General features: G+C 43.6%; 1 protein-coding gene and 1 long non-coding RNA gene across 2 annotated transcripts; one reads left to right on the plus strand and one right to left on the minus strand.

The window, feature by feature from the left end:
* The first annotated feature begins 95 nt into the window (after positions 1-95).
* On the plus strand, positions 96-1478 carry LOC132076621 (uncharacterized). The gene is made up of 2 exons (XR_009418946.1): positions 96-679; positions 815-1478. It is a non-coding gene; the product is annotated as an uncharacterized LOC132076621 (long non-coding RNA).
* On the minus strand, positions 1479-16449 carry EFCAB14 (EF-hand calcium binding domain 14). The gene is made up of 11 exons (XM_059477775.1): positions 16125-16449; positions 15080-15228; positions 12003-12148; positions 10295-10393; positions 8530-8640; positions 7888-7968; positions 6816-7007; positions 6054-6134; positions 5102-5216; positions 4144-4275; positions 1479-3321 (listed from the first exon to the last, which is right to left on the minus strand). The coding sequence occupies exons 1-11, from the start codon at positions 16298-16300 to the stop codon at positions 3146-3148; spliced, it is 1458 nt and encodes a 485-aa protein (XP_059333758.1). The 5' UTR covers positions 16301-16449; the 3' UTR covers positions 1479-3145.
* Positions 16450-16619: the final 170 nt, after the last annotated feature.

Raw genomic sequence — 16619 nt, forward strand, 5'->3', positions numbered from 1 at the left:
AGCCCCGCCAGCGCTCCGCTCCCCTCAGCCCGCTCCGCCCTCCGCTCTCCCCCAGCCTGGCCGGCGCTCCGCTCTCTCCTCAGCCGGGCCTGCCCTCCGCTCCGCTCTCCCCTCAGCCCAGCCTGCCCTCCGCTCCGCTCTCCCCCAGCCCGGCCCGCGCTCCGCTCTCTCCTCAGCCGGGCCTGCCCTCCGCTCCGCTCTCCCCTCAGCCGGGCCTGCCCTCCGCTCCGCTCTCTCCTCAGCCCAGCCTGCCCTCCGCTCCGCTCTCCCCTCAGCCGGGCCTGCCCTCCGCTCCGCTCTCCCCTCAGCCGGGCCTGCCCTCCGCTCCGCTCTCCCCCAGCCCGGCCCGCGCTCCGCTCTCCCCTCAGCCGGGCCTGCCCTCCGCTCCGCTCTCCCCTCATCCCGGCCCGCGCTCCGCTCTCCCTTCAGCCCGGCCTGCCTTCTGGTCCGCTCTCCCCTCAGCCCGGCCTGCCCTCCGCTCCTCCGTTCCCCTCAGCCCGGCCCGCGCTCCGCCCCACCTCCTCCGCCAGGAACGGGCCGCAGCCGCACGCTGGGAAGGAGCTTTTATTGAGAGCAAAGCCGCGTTACATGCTGGAGCGCCGCGGAGCCAACAAGCGCGGTGGGCACGGCCCCGCTCCCGGCGCAGGTGAAGGGACACAGTGGTCACCCAAATCCACAGGTACCAGCCCGAAAGCGAACCCAGGAATCACGGCACAGCAGCAAGTCTCGGCAGGGCAGAGCTCTTTTTCTGTTACAGTTTGCTCTCACAACTTCATTGGTTTTGATTTCACTCAGATATCGCATTTTTCTCAAGGACTCGCTGCCCAGAGCATCCAGCCGCCCCTCGGTATCACATCAGCAGCTGCACGAGTTAGGGCAGGGAGGAGATCCGGACCAGTGTATTTACTACACTCACGACTTTTCATCTGCACTGTGAATAAACACGGCAGAGCGCCCTGCCCACACCTGGCACCAGGGCTTTGGGAAGCGTGCGGGATGGAGAGCAGCAGCATAGCAGAAACCTCACTGGGATGGGACCGGTGCCCCCAGGCTGCAGCACAGAACAGACCACTGTACTTAGGAATGCTCGGATTTTGTCTAAGTGACAGCACAAGCCCATCCTACAAGTGACCCCAGCAATCAGCCATCGACTGTGCCCTCCACATGCAAGTTAAGAAGCAGCCCTGGGCAGCCGTGTCCCAGCAGTGTGACCAGCTGAGCTCCCTGGGCACAGGCAGTGCAACAGCACACAGCAGGTTTAGCTGGCATTTTCACTACTGCTTGCTGAAAAGCCTTCTAAAAATAAAGCAGACTGCAACAAAACAAAACACTAAAAGATTTTCACAAGGCAGTACTATAATCTTTTAAATTTTAAGATAAAGTTAAATTTCATACAAATAAACTTCCAAAAATATTTTGCAAACTCTGGCATATGGCTATGATACAGTATGTACAAATAAAATATCAGAATGGTTACATTTTATTGCTTTTTTTTCTTTATTTGGTTAAGGATTTATACAGTAATGTATAAAAGGGTATGGGAAGTGGCAAGAAGCAAGTGTTGGCTTCTTGTCCTCTCTGAAGCCAAGGTTGGTTGGTTTGGTTTTGTTTTTAAATACGGTGTTTTCAAATGTCACATCAAAAGCATTTTGGTACTGGGTGGCATCTGCATTACCCAAACAGGATAGAAGAGCAACAGTGAAAGAAGCTTAGGAAATGGGTAACAGGGCTCCAATTTGTACATTCCTTTGCCGATTCATACTTCCAAAATACAATTATTGATAAAACATCCAGTCTAAAGTAATATAAAAGTCAACATTTATGAACTGACTTCCTCATAAGCTGATGTTTCAGCGAGGTGGGAAATTTCAACTCACTAATCATGCAAAAAACTCTTAACAAGATCAGCGATATTTGTGAGCACAATTACCCAACTTGGCCCTCATCTAGCCTGCAAGAGAATCCCCTCTGCAAAACTAATTTTTCAATGTTCCAGAAGGTGATAAATACACTCTGTGTTTAGATCCACTACTATGATCTAAGTTCCTTTAGTAAGGAAACCTCACTTACAAACCATGTGTCAGTACAGAATGATGATGGGATTGCACATGCCTACACAGCTTTTTACATCCTTCTGCTGGCAAGGAGACAAAAAATAAAGGTACCAAGAAGGGATCACAGTCACAATAGCCAGGAAAGAGCTCCCAAGTGTTCTCTGGGCCTTCCCACCTGCTCACACTCCTGGAGTGTACCAGAGCACCACTGAGATGTGAACTGCTCAGGTGCTGCTCAGCAGGCTGCACTGGAGGCTTTTACCTCTTAAGCATCTATTAAAGCTATTAAATATGTTCATTTAAAAAAAATAAATAGACAGGCTCATCTCACAAAATATAATCTGAATGCAACACAGCAAAGCCTAAACAACGCTGAAGTGAAAACTCAAGCACTCAGCAAGTTAATTGCTCCTGTAGGCTCATGATATAAAAACACTTTCAACTCTTCCCTTTAAAAATACATCCTGCTATAGATGGGCGTGACTTACCCCTCCTGCTTCCCTCTGACTGAGGCCAAATTTATTCATGGATATAGTTAGTAAAAATCAGAAATTTAGCTGAATCTCTTAAACCTTCATTCCAGGCTCAGTCTCTCATTATAAACAGATTACTACCAACACAGCCCCTGACACAACTTGTCCTTAAATATGCATAATTTACTCTATCTTAAATATTTACAAGCAGAAGCAGCCCATCTTCACAAGACAGATTTCCCTTCTGCTCTACATAAAGTGCAGCTCTCTAATTTAAGGCAAATTTCAGTGAAATATAAAACCATAGTTTTATTTTAGTATGTATACATTTTAAATTATAAGCAATAACTCCCTTGAAAAGGAAATAATGAGAGGAAAATGTTTCCAAGTTTGGGAATTTTCTTGATTTTAACAAAGTCCCAATATTATGTCCTATTGACATATAAATTTGTAAATTTCTTTTCAATAAATGCAACTGAAAAAGAGGTGGTAATGTGTACAGTAATTTAGCTTCAAAGATCAGTCAAACACTGGGAAAGTGCAGCCATAGATTTTCATGTCTGTAGCTTCCTTCAGCTACAGTAACATCCACCAATATCACATTCCTAAACATATACCCTATAGACCTAATGCTGATCTCAGTTCTTTTAGTGTGTATTTCTCATCTCCATCTGTGTCAAACTCCTTAAAGCTCTGTGATTCTTGGGCTGTGGAGCCAAACAGCTTTTGAAGGTCTTTGTATGAGAGTTTTCCATCAGCATCTGCAGGTGCTTTTTCAAACAGTTTCTGAAGATCTGCAAAGAGAACAAGGACTGAGAAACAGCTCCTCTAAATCTACAGGAATGTCCTATAAGCTGCTTTCCCAGTTTTACAGCACTGTCTCTTAGCACCCAGTGATTACAAACAGCATCCCTGAGTGAGGAGTTTTCCTCCTGTGTTGTCACAAGCTGCTGGTAACGGTTTAGGAGAAAAAAGCATGAACATTTCTGGATTAAATTACACTAAATCTGAAGAAAGCAATCCGTATTTCGGGCTACAACTAACAGCCCATTTTACAACCACTAACTGCATACAGATGCAGTTATCCCCCACAAAAGCAAGCTCTGAATGACTGTTGCTATACCAACAGGACAGATGATATAAAGGGAAAAGTGTCCATTCACTTCCTGATGCAAAGAGTTGCCCTTTCAGGAGCTGAAGAGACTGAACAGCAAGATCCAGAAACCATTCATCTGACCAGGCAGTGTTCTCTTGGAAAAAAAAATACAGAACAGAAAAAAGCCCCAGAACATACACACTCATAGCTACTGCTGTTTCCTTCAGCATGTTAATTCTGCCCTTGACTTTCCTCCCAGTCTCTGGGGCACTCAATGTAGTACTTTGGTACTCAAAACAATTATAATTCACTAATAATGCACACTCCTGCTTAAAAATCACTTTCTTTTCTTTGACATGCTTTTCTTTCAGTTTTTTTCTTAATTGCTTTAAAAAAAAAAACAACATTATCCTCAAGCTTTTGAAATTGACCTCACACCTCCCAGAATGTTTATACTTATCGTCTCCTAAACATCTACATGAAATACTCAGAAGAAAAGGTCAGCCTAAAACGGACATACCTTCGATGCTGGAAATTCCTGGCAAGGACAGATGGCTCAGCTGCCCATTTCTCTCTGTGTTGTCACCAGCTGACCTTGAAGCCACCCTTGAAAGGTCTGTGGGCTTTGCTGTAGTAGTCTGACTACTTTCAACTGTTACAAAACAATTTCTATTAGTCTTACTAATTCCACAGAATTACAGCTACCTAAACCAAATAAAAATCCAATAAGAGTGATTTCTTTTAAATCACAGCAGCTCTGTGGGATAAGGATATTCAGAATGTAGCAATATTGTAGCTGCCATATTTCAGAATGTAGCAGTGTTGTCCCTTTTTACTTTAATTGAAAGAACAGTCACACAGCTTTAATCTTTCATTCTGTACTAGGAGGTGTTTATTTACTTACTATTTATAAATTCCCATACAAAGAATGACTCGGGAGTGTTTTCTGCTCCCCACTCTGAGGGTGCTGAAGAAGCTTCATTAAGCAAATTGCATCTGGGTTGCTTTCACCTTATCAATACCAACATTCCCCAACAACAAGGTGTAAACTTCCAAGCACCTGCTTGGAAAGAACAAGCAGCACAGTTCTATTGTAATGAAGTATTAAAAAATCTGATGTTCAGCCAAGTGCAGAACTGAAGTCAGCAGAGGCAGACACCTTTCCTATCTGTCACACTTACATTTTGAAAAAGCAAAACCAGACGTTACTGGGTATAAAGTTTTAGTTAATCACTGCCTGCCCTCAAACACCAGCTACTGATCCACGTGAATCCTGCCATACATCTTTTAAATCACCTTCAAACTTTTGGAGTCATACACAGTTTTCTGTTTTAGCAACTTCAGTTTCCTACCACTTTGACTAAAAAGCCTTCATCAAAATCTTAAGGAACAGTCTAATTATCCACCTTAATTAGTAATTCTTTGAATTACACAGGGAAGCTCCAGGTTCATGGATTACTGTTTCAAGACATTCTTACCATTCTTTGATGCCTCAATGGGTCTGTCATTTTCTGACTTGCTTGTGAGAGCACTGATCAGCTGAAGAGTCTCTTTTAGTTTTGATACCTGAGGATCTCTAGTAGTTCCTGCTTCCTGCATATGTGCCAAAAAAAAAAAAAAAATCTTAAAATGCACCTCTACAGTAAATGCAGAAGACCAGAAAAGGTAGTAATTTAAAATATGTCAGCACTTCTGACTGACTTTGAGGTATCCAGGCTGATCAAGTTTAAAATTATAAACAAGATTTTAAAACAATAAATAAATAATCTACAGGAAGATACAATTAATAAATTCACACGGTCTGTAGGAAAACAGCAGAATCAATACCTCAACCTGAAAAACAGTCAATTATTTTGCACACACTCATTTCAAAAGCATCTGATGTTTACTTTCTGTATTTCCTACAGAAAAGAGCAAGACACTGGAAAGGTGTAATATAAAACAGTCAAGCATACTTGGGAGTGAGCACTTGCACATTAACTAAACTACATCATTATTTCAAAGGCTTGTCTGCACTAGTGAATGCCTTTGTGCAGGAGCCACTGCATCTCTGCTAAAATAAAACAACCATATTTTTAAACTGCAGCTCCCTTACTCTATTAATTGGTATATTCCCAAGGACAGGTTGAGTTCACATCAGTACAAGCCCAGAAACGACAGTGCAGCCTGCTCACTCACCCACCTTCTTTCCAGCAGATGGAAACTAAACTCAGCAGCATCCCCTCCTATTCCTAGCCCCCAGTTTGGCCATTTACTTGTACTCACTCCCAGCCAGTGATGGAATATTACTGAGAGGGGCTCTCAGCAAGTCATTGACTCCTTCAGTGCCTCTTTGCAGACCTTTGCTCAATTAAGGTCCATTTAAAACATATTTAGAAAGACAATTACATGCTCTACTAATCCAGTGTAATTGGTATTTCCTTACTTTACCTTCAGTTCTTTATTTGACTGAGTTTCACTATCTAGTTGATCTTCATTTTCCACTTTTAGAGAGGTAGTTGCATTATTCCCCTAGAGAAAAAACAGAGGAGAGTTTACTCATGTGCTTTTTATTTTCTACAACAGAGTTTCTTTCAAATGTGGCAAACATTAGGCAGAGATAAGCCAGGGCAGATAGATTATAGAATAAACATGAAGTCATAAAAATGGGTTATATAATTTACCACAGCAACGTCAGCATGTGCCTTTATTGTTAAACATACAGAACATGTTCTCACAGACTGACCCCAGTGTGGCAAACAGAAAACACTGGAAGAATTTATGAAGGAGAATTTATGAACTTATTTATCAGGTTATTTTTATTACTGGGTTTTTGTAGAATTTAACCACTGTTGAACAAATGCAGAGTCCCACTTAGCCCCTCAGTGGGTCTTAACATATCTATGCCAGAGTGATTCCTGAAACATAGCTCAGTTTGTGAATCCTGCCTCATAAACAACCACATGACTCTTAAATGTCACAGTGTTTTGGACACTTTCCTGTAGATTTTGCAGGAAAGAAATGGAATACTGCTTCTGAGACACTCTTAATGCTGTTTATCTGTTCAGGAACAAACTTGAGCCTTTTATAAATGAACGCCTAAATATCTCAAGTTTCACTCTGACATTTTCTTGAGTTAGCTCTGAAAAGCTGTATCTGCAGTGTAAGGGAAGTAGCAGCCTGAGGGGACACCCTGAGCCATCAAACCCTTACCACGATGGTGGATGAGTTCTCTCTTTTGTCTGGGTTTTTCACAACCAGGGGAGAGTTTTCCAACAGCGTAACTTTCCGGCTGAGGTTGCCAATGGCTGAATCCACATTTAGAAGCTTGATGTCATTCAACTTTTGGTACACCACTACAGTATTATTTAGCTGTTCCAAAGCTGCATGCAGTGCCTGGCTTTCCTGAAATATAAACAGAGCCTGTGTCAGTTTACCCAGCCTCTGCAGCAACTCCTGCTATTAACAACACGACTGACCCAGTTTAACTGGGCAGGCTTCAGGCTGGCTCTCCTCTGACACCACTGAAAACATCCAACTGGAAGCTTCCAGAAAGTTATTCTAACTTTCTAAAAGTTTGAAACTGAGAAACTGAGATTCTTCCCCAGGGCTAACCTATATGTTGCTAATATAATCACTTCAGCTGTGCAGTGAGCACAGGAAGCCTATTCATCTCATTTTCCAGGTCAAGCTTTGTAAGCACAACAATGATTTTTCCCAAGAAAGCATGTACTGGGCATATTTATATACAGGATTCATTTTTGAGGAAGATATTGACTGTATTAAATGTAAGTAAATGCAGTCATTCTCTTCTAACCCATTCAGCTGAACACCTACACATTAACCTTTTTAATTTTTTTTTGTTGCTGAATTAATGTTTTCCACACCTCGTTACAGTGAGAGTGACTCAGTACATGCCACTCCCAAGTTTGCTCGGATTAGCAAATACCTGCCATAAAATCCACTCCACTAAAAGCCTTTAACTTATTTTCATTTACTTTAGCAAAGCACACCTATAATTTGTCAGATATTGGTTTCACTCTTTTTACTCCTCACCCATCAGAACACAAAAAATCGCTCTCTCAGACCAGGGCACTTTCCTGTTTGCACATACACAGGAACAAACTAGAGCAAAATTATTTTATTATTTGCTTTAAAGCATGCTATCTGCATTGTCTTGATAAAAAACCACACTTTTTGCACACTGTAGTACTGCAAAACACATGGGTAAGTCACATATCCATGACACTTGTAGCAAAATTCCTTATAAAAGGGAGAAAAATACCTTTTTGCAGTATTCTGTCTGATTTCCCTCAGTCCTTGGCACAACAGTGGAGGGAAGTGAAGGCAGCTGTTTTAATTCCTTCTAAGGAAAGAAGTAGAAAATTGTGTTACAAAATCCTTGTGAATAAGTGTTTAATAACTGGCAGACTGTAGCTAAGGATGTTTTGTTACAAGTATGATCACTCAGTCTGCTGTGCATGCAGTATCTTAACTAGGCTAATAGTTAAACACTTAAGGTCCAAATTTATTTTCATTAAACCCCCCTAATTAACTCTTCCCCATTTAATGAAGTATTATGATACACATTTCACTGCTACCATACATGCTGCCATATCTGCAATGTTTTCAGAACACCCACTGACTGAATCAAGCTTAATTATGTGTCTAATTCAGATTTTATCTGCAAGAATTCTTGTACTGCACTTTAGCTGAAAAACTGTGATTAATGGTTCAATAATGCCAAGTGAGAGGTCAGGATAAACACAGTTAGTAATTTTTTGCTGAAGACAGTCTGTCATTTCATCCTTATAGAGAATTTTAATTCAACCAACAAACTACATCAATATTCTGACAACCCCAAACTTCAAGCATTTCTTTAACTTGCTTCATATTAGGCAGTGTGAAAGCAGTGTATTTTTCTTACCACATCATTCTGGAGTATTTCTATGGATTTCTTGTATTCCTCAATAGCTGTCTGTATATTTTCAACATCATGAGCCACACTGGTAAGGGTGCTACCTATGTTGGCTACAGTCTGCAATAAAAAAGATGATAGAAAGCTCAGCCTTCCCCAAACTGCACTGTCCCAAAGTACCAATCAATTAAACACAACATTTTGTTAGTGGAACAAAATCAGGCACATAACTTGGAAGAATTTGGAAGTTTTTATGCACTTAAAACTGCAAACTACACCCAATGCAACCTGTGCCCTGGAGGACCTCAGGACACCTTGAGCACCAGGAACAAAAGCCACTGCCCAAGAGGAATTCCCTCAGTAATCCCTCAGGATTTTAACACCAGCAGGCATCCTTATTTCCAGGAATGGTACCTACAAGGAAAAAGGCTCAAGATAAGCAAATCCCACATAAGAAAGGCAATCTTGTCATAGGATCACTTAGGCTGGCAATGACCTCTAAGACTGAGTCCAGCTGTTAACTCAGCAATGCCAAGCCTACCACTAATCCATGTCCCCCAGCTCCTATCCATGCCCTTTAAATACCTTCAGGGACAGCAACTGCAGTAGCTCCCTGGGCAGCCAGTGTTTGACAAACTATTCAGTGAAGAAATGTTTCTTGTAATCCAATCTACACCTCCACTGGCACAGCTTTAGGTTATTTCCTCTTGTCCTATCCCCCTTGTCACTTGAGAGAACAGCCTGACCCCCCACCTGGCTGCAACCTCCTTTCAGAGAGCTGTGGAGAGTGCTAAGATCCCCCCTGAGCCTCCTTTTCTCCAAGCTAAACACTCCCAGCTGCCCCTCCTCAGACCCTTGCCCAGCTCCACTGCCCTCTCTGGACACTCTCCAGCCCCTCAATGCCCTTCCTGAACTGAGGGGCCCAGACCCGGGCACAGGATTTGAGGTGTGGCCTCAGCAGTGCCCAGTACAGGAGGACAATCACTGCCCTGGTCCTGCTGGCCACACTCCTCCTGACAGCAACATGCCTTCAGACTTGCTTCTGACCAGGACACAGTGAAAATCCAGCCTGCTTGTAGCAGCAAATAAGGGGCTTAGGAAACAGCTTTGTACTCCTCCCAGAAAAAGAAATCCTGGCAGCCACACCACACTCATAGCTCTGCATGTCACTGTCTTGTTAATTATACATTAATTCTGTAGGGATAGGAAATGAGATGTGGCAACCCATAATGCCACAAAGACTGGAGTAACATTAGGTGTTAGCCCAACATAAATGTTTATTGCTAAATAAACAGAACTGCCATGGAATAACCAGGCACATTTCAAGAAGCCATTCTTTTAACCTAAATAAACAGGACAGTTCTTTGGTAAAGAATGCTCAGCAAGGCACACAGTCAGACATTGTATTAACAGACAGCAATACATTTTGTTTTCCAATTAAAACAGCTAAACAAACCACCTATTTGCATGCAGTTATAAAACTTTTTCCAAGTGTCTCACATGATATTAAGATTAGCAACTTGAAAGAAAGTAACCAGAAAGATCAGCTGCAAGGTGCACATGGGACAGCACAATACAAACAAATGCATCTCCAAAAGGGATAAACAAAGCCTTTACATTTTTTAGCTAGGACCATACAATTTATGAAGTCAAATTTTAAAGACAAATATTCCTTGCAGCTCAGGTAGCTCCTGCTGTCAGCGCTACCCCAAGAGCTCAGCTGCAGCTTAACACACAGAACACATTTAGTGGTAGCCACATTTACAGAACTTACCTTCTGAAGTTTCTCTACTGTGAGGGGAAGAGAAATCAGGTCAGCAGCAGATTTTATATTGTTTTTGAGATGATTTACTGTTGAGGTCAATAGTGATATCTAAAACCAAAAAGGAGTACTTAGAATTAGGCAACACAATCCTGATCCTCCTCAAATACTGATGGCTTAATGTGAAACATTAAAACATAAGGCAACACAAAATTACACATGTGCACACAAAAAACACCCCTATCTCTAGGTTAGAAATCTTGCCTAGGCTACATTAAAAATATTCCGCCTCTTACAAAAGAGCAAGTTTTTATTTAACTATTTTTTAAAACCAAATGAAAGCCACAGAAAACCCTTCTTTTCAGTAAGGTACCCTCTGCCAGTTTTACATTGATCCTCCTAGAGAGAGGCTGATGCCCAAGAAAGACTCAAAGAATTGTGCAAGAAGTCTTCATGTGAAGGAAACCATCACCCACTTCTGTATTTAGCAATGAAACCTGTCTGGCAAAACCCAGCAAAGCCATGCAACCTCTCCAGATGAGTGATGGCAAAGCTGCACCCATCATCCAAACCCTCTGCTACACTAGTGGAACAGACTAAAATTCACTTTCTTCTGGTTAAAAAATAAAGTTGTTTTGCAAGCTGAGGAAAAGATCCTAATTTTACATTAGGTCAATGTAAACCAGCTGGCATGCAGACTCTCTAGCTCACAGCTGTGAACACCAGCTGAGATTATTCCCAGCAGCACATCCCAACAATTCACAGATAAAAAAACAGCAAGAAAATGTTGATCCCCTGAAGATCTGGCTCAGAGTGTAACCAGACCCTGAAGTAACCTGAGGGCCTGCAAGAACCACGTGCAAGTATCTTTAACAGCCAGGTGCAGATAAGAGCATTTTAAGTCTCATGAAGAGCCTGAATAACTGTGGCTAAAACAGTGAGATGCTAAAGAAAGCAAATCAAATTTTCAGATGTGCCCCAGTGAGCACTTAACCACCACATGGGACTGAAGAAAAATCAATCTAAGCAGGCACTACAGTACTCTAACAAATTAAACCAGAGCAGCTGGGTCAAGAAGAGCTCCCCACATACACCTCTTGATACCATTCACTGTGAGCAGCTCTGAACTTTTACCCTGCAGGGCAGAAATTGCAGTAAAAGCCTTGCTGGGTGCTTCATTTGAAGTGTGAGTTAATAGAGCAGCTGAGCAAAGAGCTCTCTGCTAAGTGGCTTAGCTCTAGCCCCATCAGCAGAGCCAAGATTTACACCAGCTCAGAGGCTGAGTGTGTGTTAGCAGCTTTTATACTCACAGGACACCAGGCCTTAGTTTGTAGCAACAGGAGCTTGCTCTGAGGCAGGTAACTCTTTCAAACACTTACAAAATGCTCTCAGAAATTTGAAATGTCAGATCTCTCATCATAAACATCACAATTATTTGGCAGGAAAATTAAGAATTGCACAGTTCTTGAGTTCTTTTAAATTCTGCCTGAACTCCCTCCACCAGTTATGCAATTTCTCCTCTTGTGATCAGTCTCCAGCCCAGCTGGATGCTCAAGCTGTTTTTTGCTTGTTTATAATAAGGTTTATACTCTATTTGAACTTTAAAAATAAAAGCTATGTATATGGCTACAGAAGTCCTTAGATAAAATTAATTTCCATTAAAAAGAACTGAATGGAATATTTTATTATTTTTCAAAATAAAGGTCTGATTCCCTCTCACCTGTTTATTGATCTCTGTGATATTGATCCAAATTTTACTCAGCCCCTGTTCTCCAGTCTCAATTTGTTCTAGCTGCTTTTGGTTCTGCACCAAATCTTCATTCAGTTTAGGAATTTCTTGGAATGATGTCTTTTGATTAGATTCCACTAAAAGAATGAAAATATAATTAAAAGCAAACCAAAACAAAGATCCAGGGCAAACAACACTAAAAGGAATAAAATAAATTACAAACAACAACATCCACAGCAGTGAAAGAAGGCAATAACAGTTTCTATATAGAGGTTTATTGCCAGTCTGGATTCAGTGTTTGCTCAGAATGACAGCTATTTTTTGTTTTAAGAGTACCAATATCTGCAGAGAGAAACCAGAGAGACTGTACTAAATTTAACACTTTGCATAGTCCTGTCATTCTGGCAAACCTCAGTAGGTCTTTATTTAGTGCAGTTATTTTGCATTACCTCCACAGGGGAGCATGAAATAGTAATGGGCCTGTGAATAAAGAGTTGCCAACAGTTCCAGGGCAAAGGAGGCAGGTGAAATGAACCTCAGTGTCCTTTTCAAACCTGCAGAGGGGCTGCTGACAATGAAGTGAATTCCAAGGAGATTAATGTAATTAGTTGCTCTGTGTGACATAAAAACAACTGAAAAAATAATAAGTACAAGCTTAGGCACTAATGCTGTTGGTAAACAAATCAGTAAACAAGGTCCTTGGAAATTAAGTCAGTTATTACTGCAATTAATATTACAGGAAAGGGGAAACATGCAGCTCAAAGCAATTCCAGTGAGCCTCAGAAATGCAGCTCTTCCAGATCTGCAGTGACTAAGCTGTTTAGCTGTGCTGTGAGGCAATCCTAAATCCCTAGGTCTGAGAAACAAAAAAGCAAAGGTTTTGAGATGAAGATGACAGTTCTCCAAAAGCTGCACGTCCACCCTGTAAGGCAGCACTGGAAAGCTCCACAACAATGAGCCCTTGTTCAGAGCAGACCGCCAAGAGCAGTGGCACCTGTGTGATGGCACCTGGCAGATCCCAGAATAAACTTCCAAGTGTGACCCATCCAGTCAAAAGGAGAAGCCCAAACACACAAAACTGGAAAGCTGTGCATATTCAGAAACCCACCTCACTTCTCTTTAAGCAGGTTCTAGAAATACTTTCTAGGTGCAAAGAAATCTGCACTGGATCACCCAAGGTCCAAATGCTTCTGGGTAGGTAAGACCTTGAAAGGTGTATTTTAGCCAAAACAGACTGAGAACTACTTTGTGCATTTGACACAAGCAGCTCACACTAAGTCTCATGTATTTATAGGCTCTTGTAGACAAATTATTTTCCATTTTGTCACTGTCACTGTGAACAGTGGGACTCCACTTGAAGAGTTTTTTGGCGCACTAGGAAGGTTAAATGCCCTGTGTTCTTAGCATCTGCTGACAACTGAAGGGAAAACACTACATGACTTCCTCCTGTTCCAAACACACTTGATGCAAAGACATCTTGTTTATAAAAAGCACTCATCCCATCCTTACTTTGTGCAAAGGATGGCAGAACATACCAAATACTGTCACAAACACCTGCTCTTAAGGGGAAAAAAGTCTGGATGAAGATTCAGAGAAAAGTTCCTTTTCCAAACTTGCTGTATGACAGATGGAGGTCACCTGCATTTGTTTCTCTATTCACCCACACACTTCACCAAGGCAAAATGTTACCTTTGAGAACCAGGTTGTTCTTGCTGCCTGCTTTTTTTGTTGTTGTATTTAAATTCTGTGCCTCATTATGAGGCTCCCATCCAGCTCCTAGGCATGGCATTATGATGGCAAGGAAATCTGACACGTTTATCACCAGGCAAAGCATTAAATGCACAGCTTTTCTATCAGAGCTATTAAGAGGAAAACAAGGCCATCTGTAATTGCCAGACAGGGAGAACAGCTGGTGTAACAAAGAGCTCTGTGTCCAACAGGAATGATGAAACTTAGCTACACCAAAGCCAACAAATGCTGTCCTGGTGCTAAACTTTTACAAGCAGCACACCCTTAAAGGGGAGCAGTTCATGAAGGGCAGCAGGTCCTGAACCAGAACACAGAAACAGCCTCAAAGCAGCACCTGGAACTGAAGGTATCCTGCAGAATGGGTGGACAGCAACTACAGCTAACTTTTAGAGTTCAATATTAGTTAACACAAAAGCACACCTATCAGCAATTCTCTCACACCCAGCCAGCCTGTTCCACCTTGGCAGACAAGTCCCACCTCACACTCCTGAACAGGAACACCCAAACACCAAAGAATTTCTACACACACTTCCTCAATGCCTCTTTTATCACAACCAAGACAACTCCTTTTTAATCTACACAGGATTTCAAACACTACTAACATAAGGCACCAAAACACATCTTGTGCCCAGAGGTGAGGTACAGAGAGCCAAGAGCATACCTTACATGCACATATCACCATTTGTTATACCTCAGCCTACAGAAGTTATTATTTTCAAAGTCTTGGCATGGGAATCTTGACTTGGACAGAGAAAACCTGAGCTTTACAAGCAAAATACTTCATCTTAACTCCACCCTTCAAAACATTAAACATATTCACTCCACACCACACCTAATCTGACATAAAAGTTGAACAAAAACAGGTCAGTGCAAGCAAAACAAACATTCAGAGGATACAGAGAGAAAACATAGTACTGAAGCAACATTCAAATGGCAGGAATTCCATAGCAAGTATCAGAGGTTTTAAAAGAGTTCAAGACAAAACCGTAATTTTTTTTTTTTTTCAGAATTCCCTAGACTGCTTTGACAGGTCTGATCAGAACTTGTCCTTTGGAAGAGAGCACTCTGAAGATCAAAGTCAGGAATTTTAGAAATGTATCCACAAGCAACTACAGGCCCACCCAGTCCAGAGTCCCTGATCCTCAAAAGAAACAAAGCAGGCAAGAATATCTAGCATTCACCTTAAATTCACCAAGTTTCTCTGTTCTTGGCTGAGTGCACTCCTCAATTCAGATGTTATTTGTCTACTCAGTATTTTCAGACTTTGACTGAGCAAGCAACCAAAGAAAATGTGAAATAGTAGCTATATTCATACTTACTAGTTCGAAACTTCTCCTTTATTGCATCCAAATCCTCTTTGAGAGCCACCTGCATCCAGACTAAGCCAACACACGCGACCACACAAGCAGCAAGAATGACAAACGCACATAAAGGGTAACAGAACCTGCAGCACCGCAGGTAGTCTCCCCTGCAGAAAACAAAGTAACAGCTTGTCAGTATACAGCAGTGCCTAGAAAAGCGTTATTTTAAATGCTACAAAGTAAGGGACAGTATTTTAACAACACACATTTTGGCTGGCAAGGGCTAACAAAGAGCATTTTCAGGAGTAAATAAAGCTATAAAGTCAGGTCAGGGCTGTTACTCTCTATTCAGTTTATCCTCAATAGGCACATCTAGCCTATTTAAAAGCAGCTGTCAGGTTTCCTTTACTAAAATATCCTGCTCTGCCGACATAAACTTATGCCAGGTACATCTGCTTGATAGCTTGAAAAACACGCTCGGAAACAAGGAATTACCATAATGTTACTTCTAGAGCGTTCTAAATTGTGAAAGCCCAGGTTTCCCCGAGACATGCCTACCTTCAGGTATGCACAGAGGCCCATTATTAATGCTGTTACTTAACTGAAAAGCTTATTTACTGGCAAAAGCACAGCACGTCCCCGAGAAAAGCAGCACCGTGCCAGCCCGCAGGCTGAGCGCACACACACACGGGAAACTGCGCCCAGCATCTCCCCAAGTTTAGTCCACCAGGGCTTGTGCTGCGTGGAGCACAAAACAGAAAAACAAAAACCATAATAAAAAGCCAGAGGATGGTCCAGTGGGAGATGTCCCTGGCCGTGGCTTGGAACTAGATGATCTTTAAGGTCCCTTCCAAGCCAAGCCACTCTGCGACCCAATGATACTTCTATCCCCAGACAGGCGACCTGAGGGGTCGGACACGCTCGGGGCGTCCCTGGCAGTCCCCAGCCCCACACGCCCCCTCACAGCCCCAGCCGCGAACCCGACCGGCCGCAGGCAGCGCAGCCCCGCCGCGGAGCCGGGGCAGGACCCGTCCGAGCAGGGCCCCGCCGGCCCGGGACTCACTTTCCGCAGCGGCCCCGCGCCCCGGAAAACTCGTCCTCCTCGGAGCTGGACTCGGAGTCGGAGGCGGGCGGCTCGGTGCGCAGCAGCCGGTGGCCCGAGCCCTTCTTGGCAGGCTTCTTCCTGCGGCCGTCGGCGGCCAGGCCGATGAGGGCGTTCAGCTCCTTCCGCTTCTTCATCCTCTTGTGGGGCGGCGGCGCGGCCGGCGGCTGGCTCCCGCCCGCCTCCTCCTCCTTCTCCTCGGCCGCCGCCGCCGCCAGCGCGCCCCGGCTCGCCAGCCTGCGGCCCGGCGGCGGCTACAGGCGCTCCGCGGGGCCGCGGCTGTTGCTCCCCCGCCGGCCCCGCGGCGGCTCGCCCGGCCCCGCGGCCGCCGCCCGCCCCGCCCGCGCCATGGCCGCTCGGGCCGCGCCGCGCCCGCCTGCCAGCAAGCCGCGCTCCCACTGGCCGCCGCGGGACCGCCCCGCGCGGGCCGCCGGGCGCGGGCAGGGCCGCGGGTTC

The sequence above is a fragment of the Ammospiza nelsoni genome, chromosome 9, assembly GCF_027579445.1.
Source record: "Ammospiza nelsoni isolate bAmmNel1 chromosome 9, bAmmNel1.pri, whole genome shotgun sequence".
NCBI lineage: Eukaryota > Metazoa > Chordata > Aves > Passeriformes > Passerellidae > Ammospiza > Ammospiza nelsoni.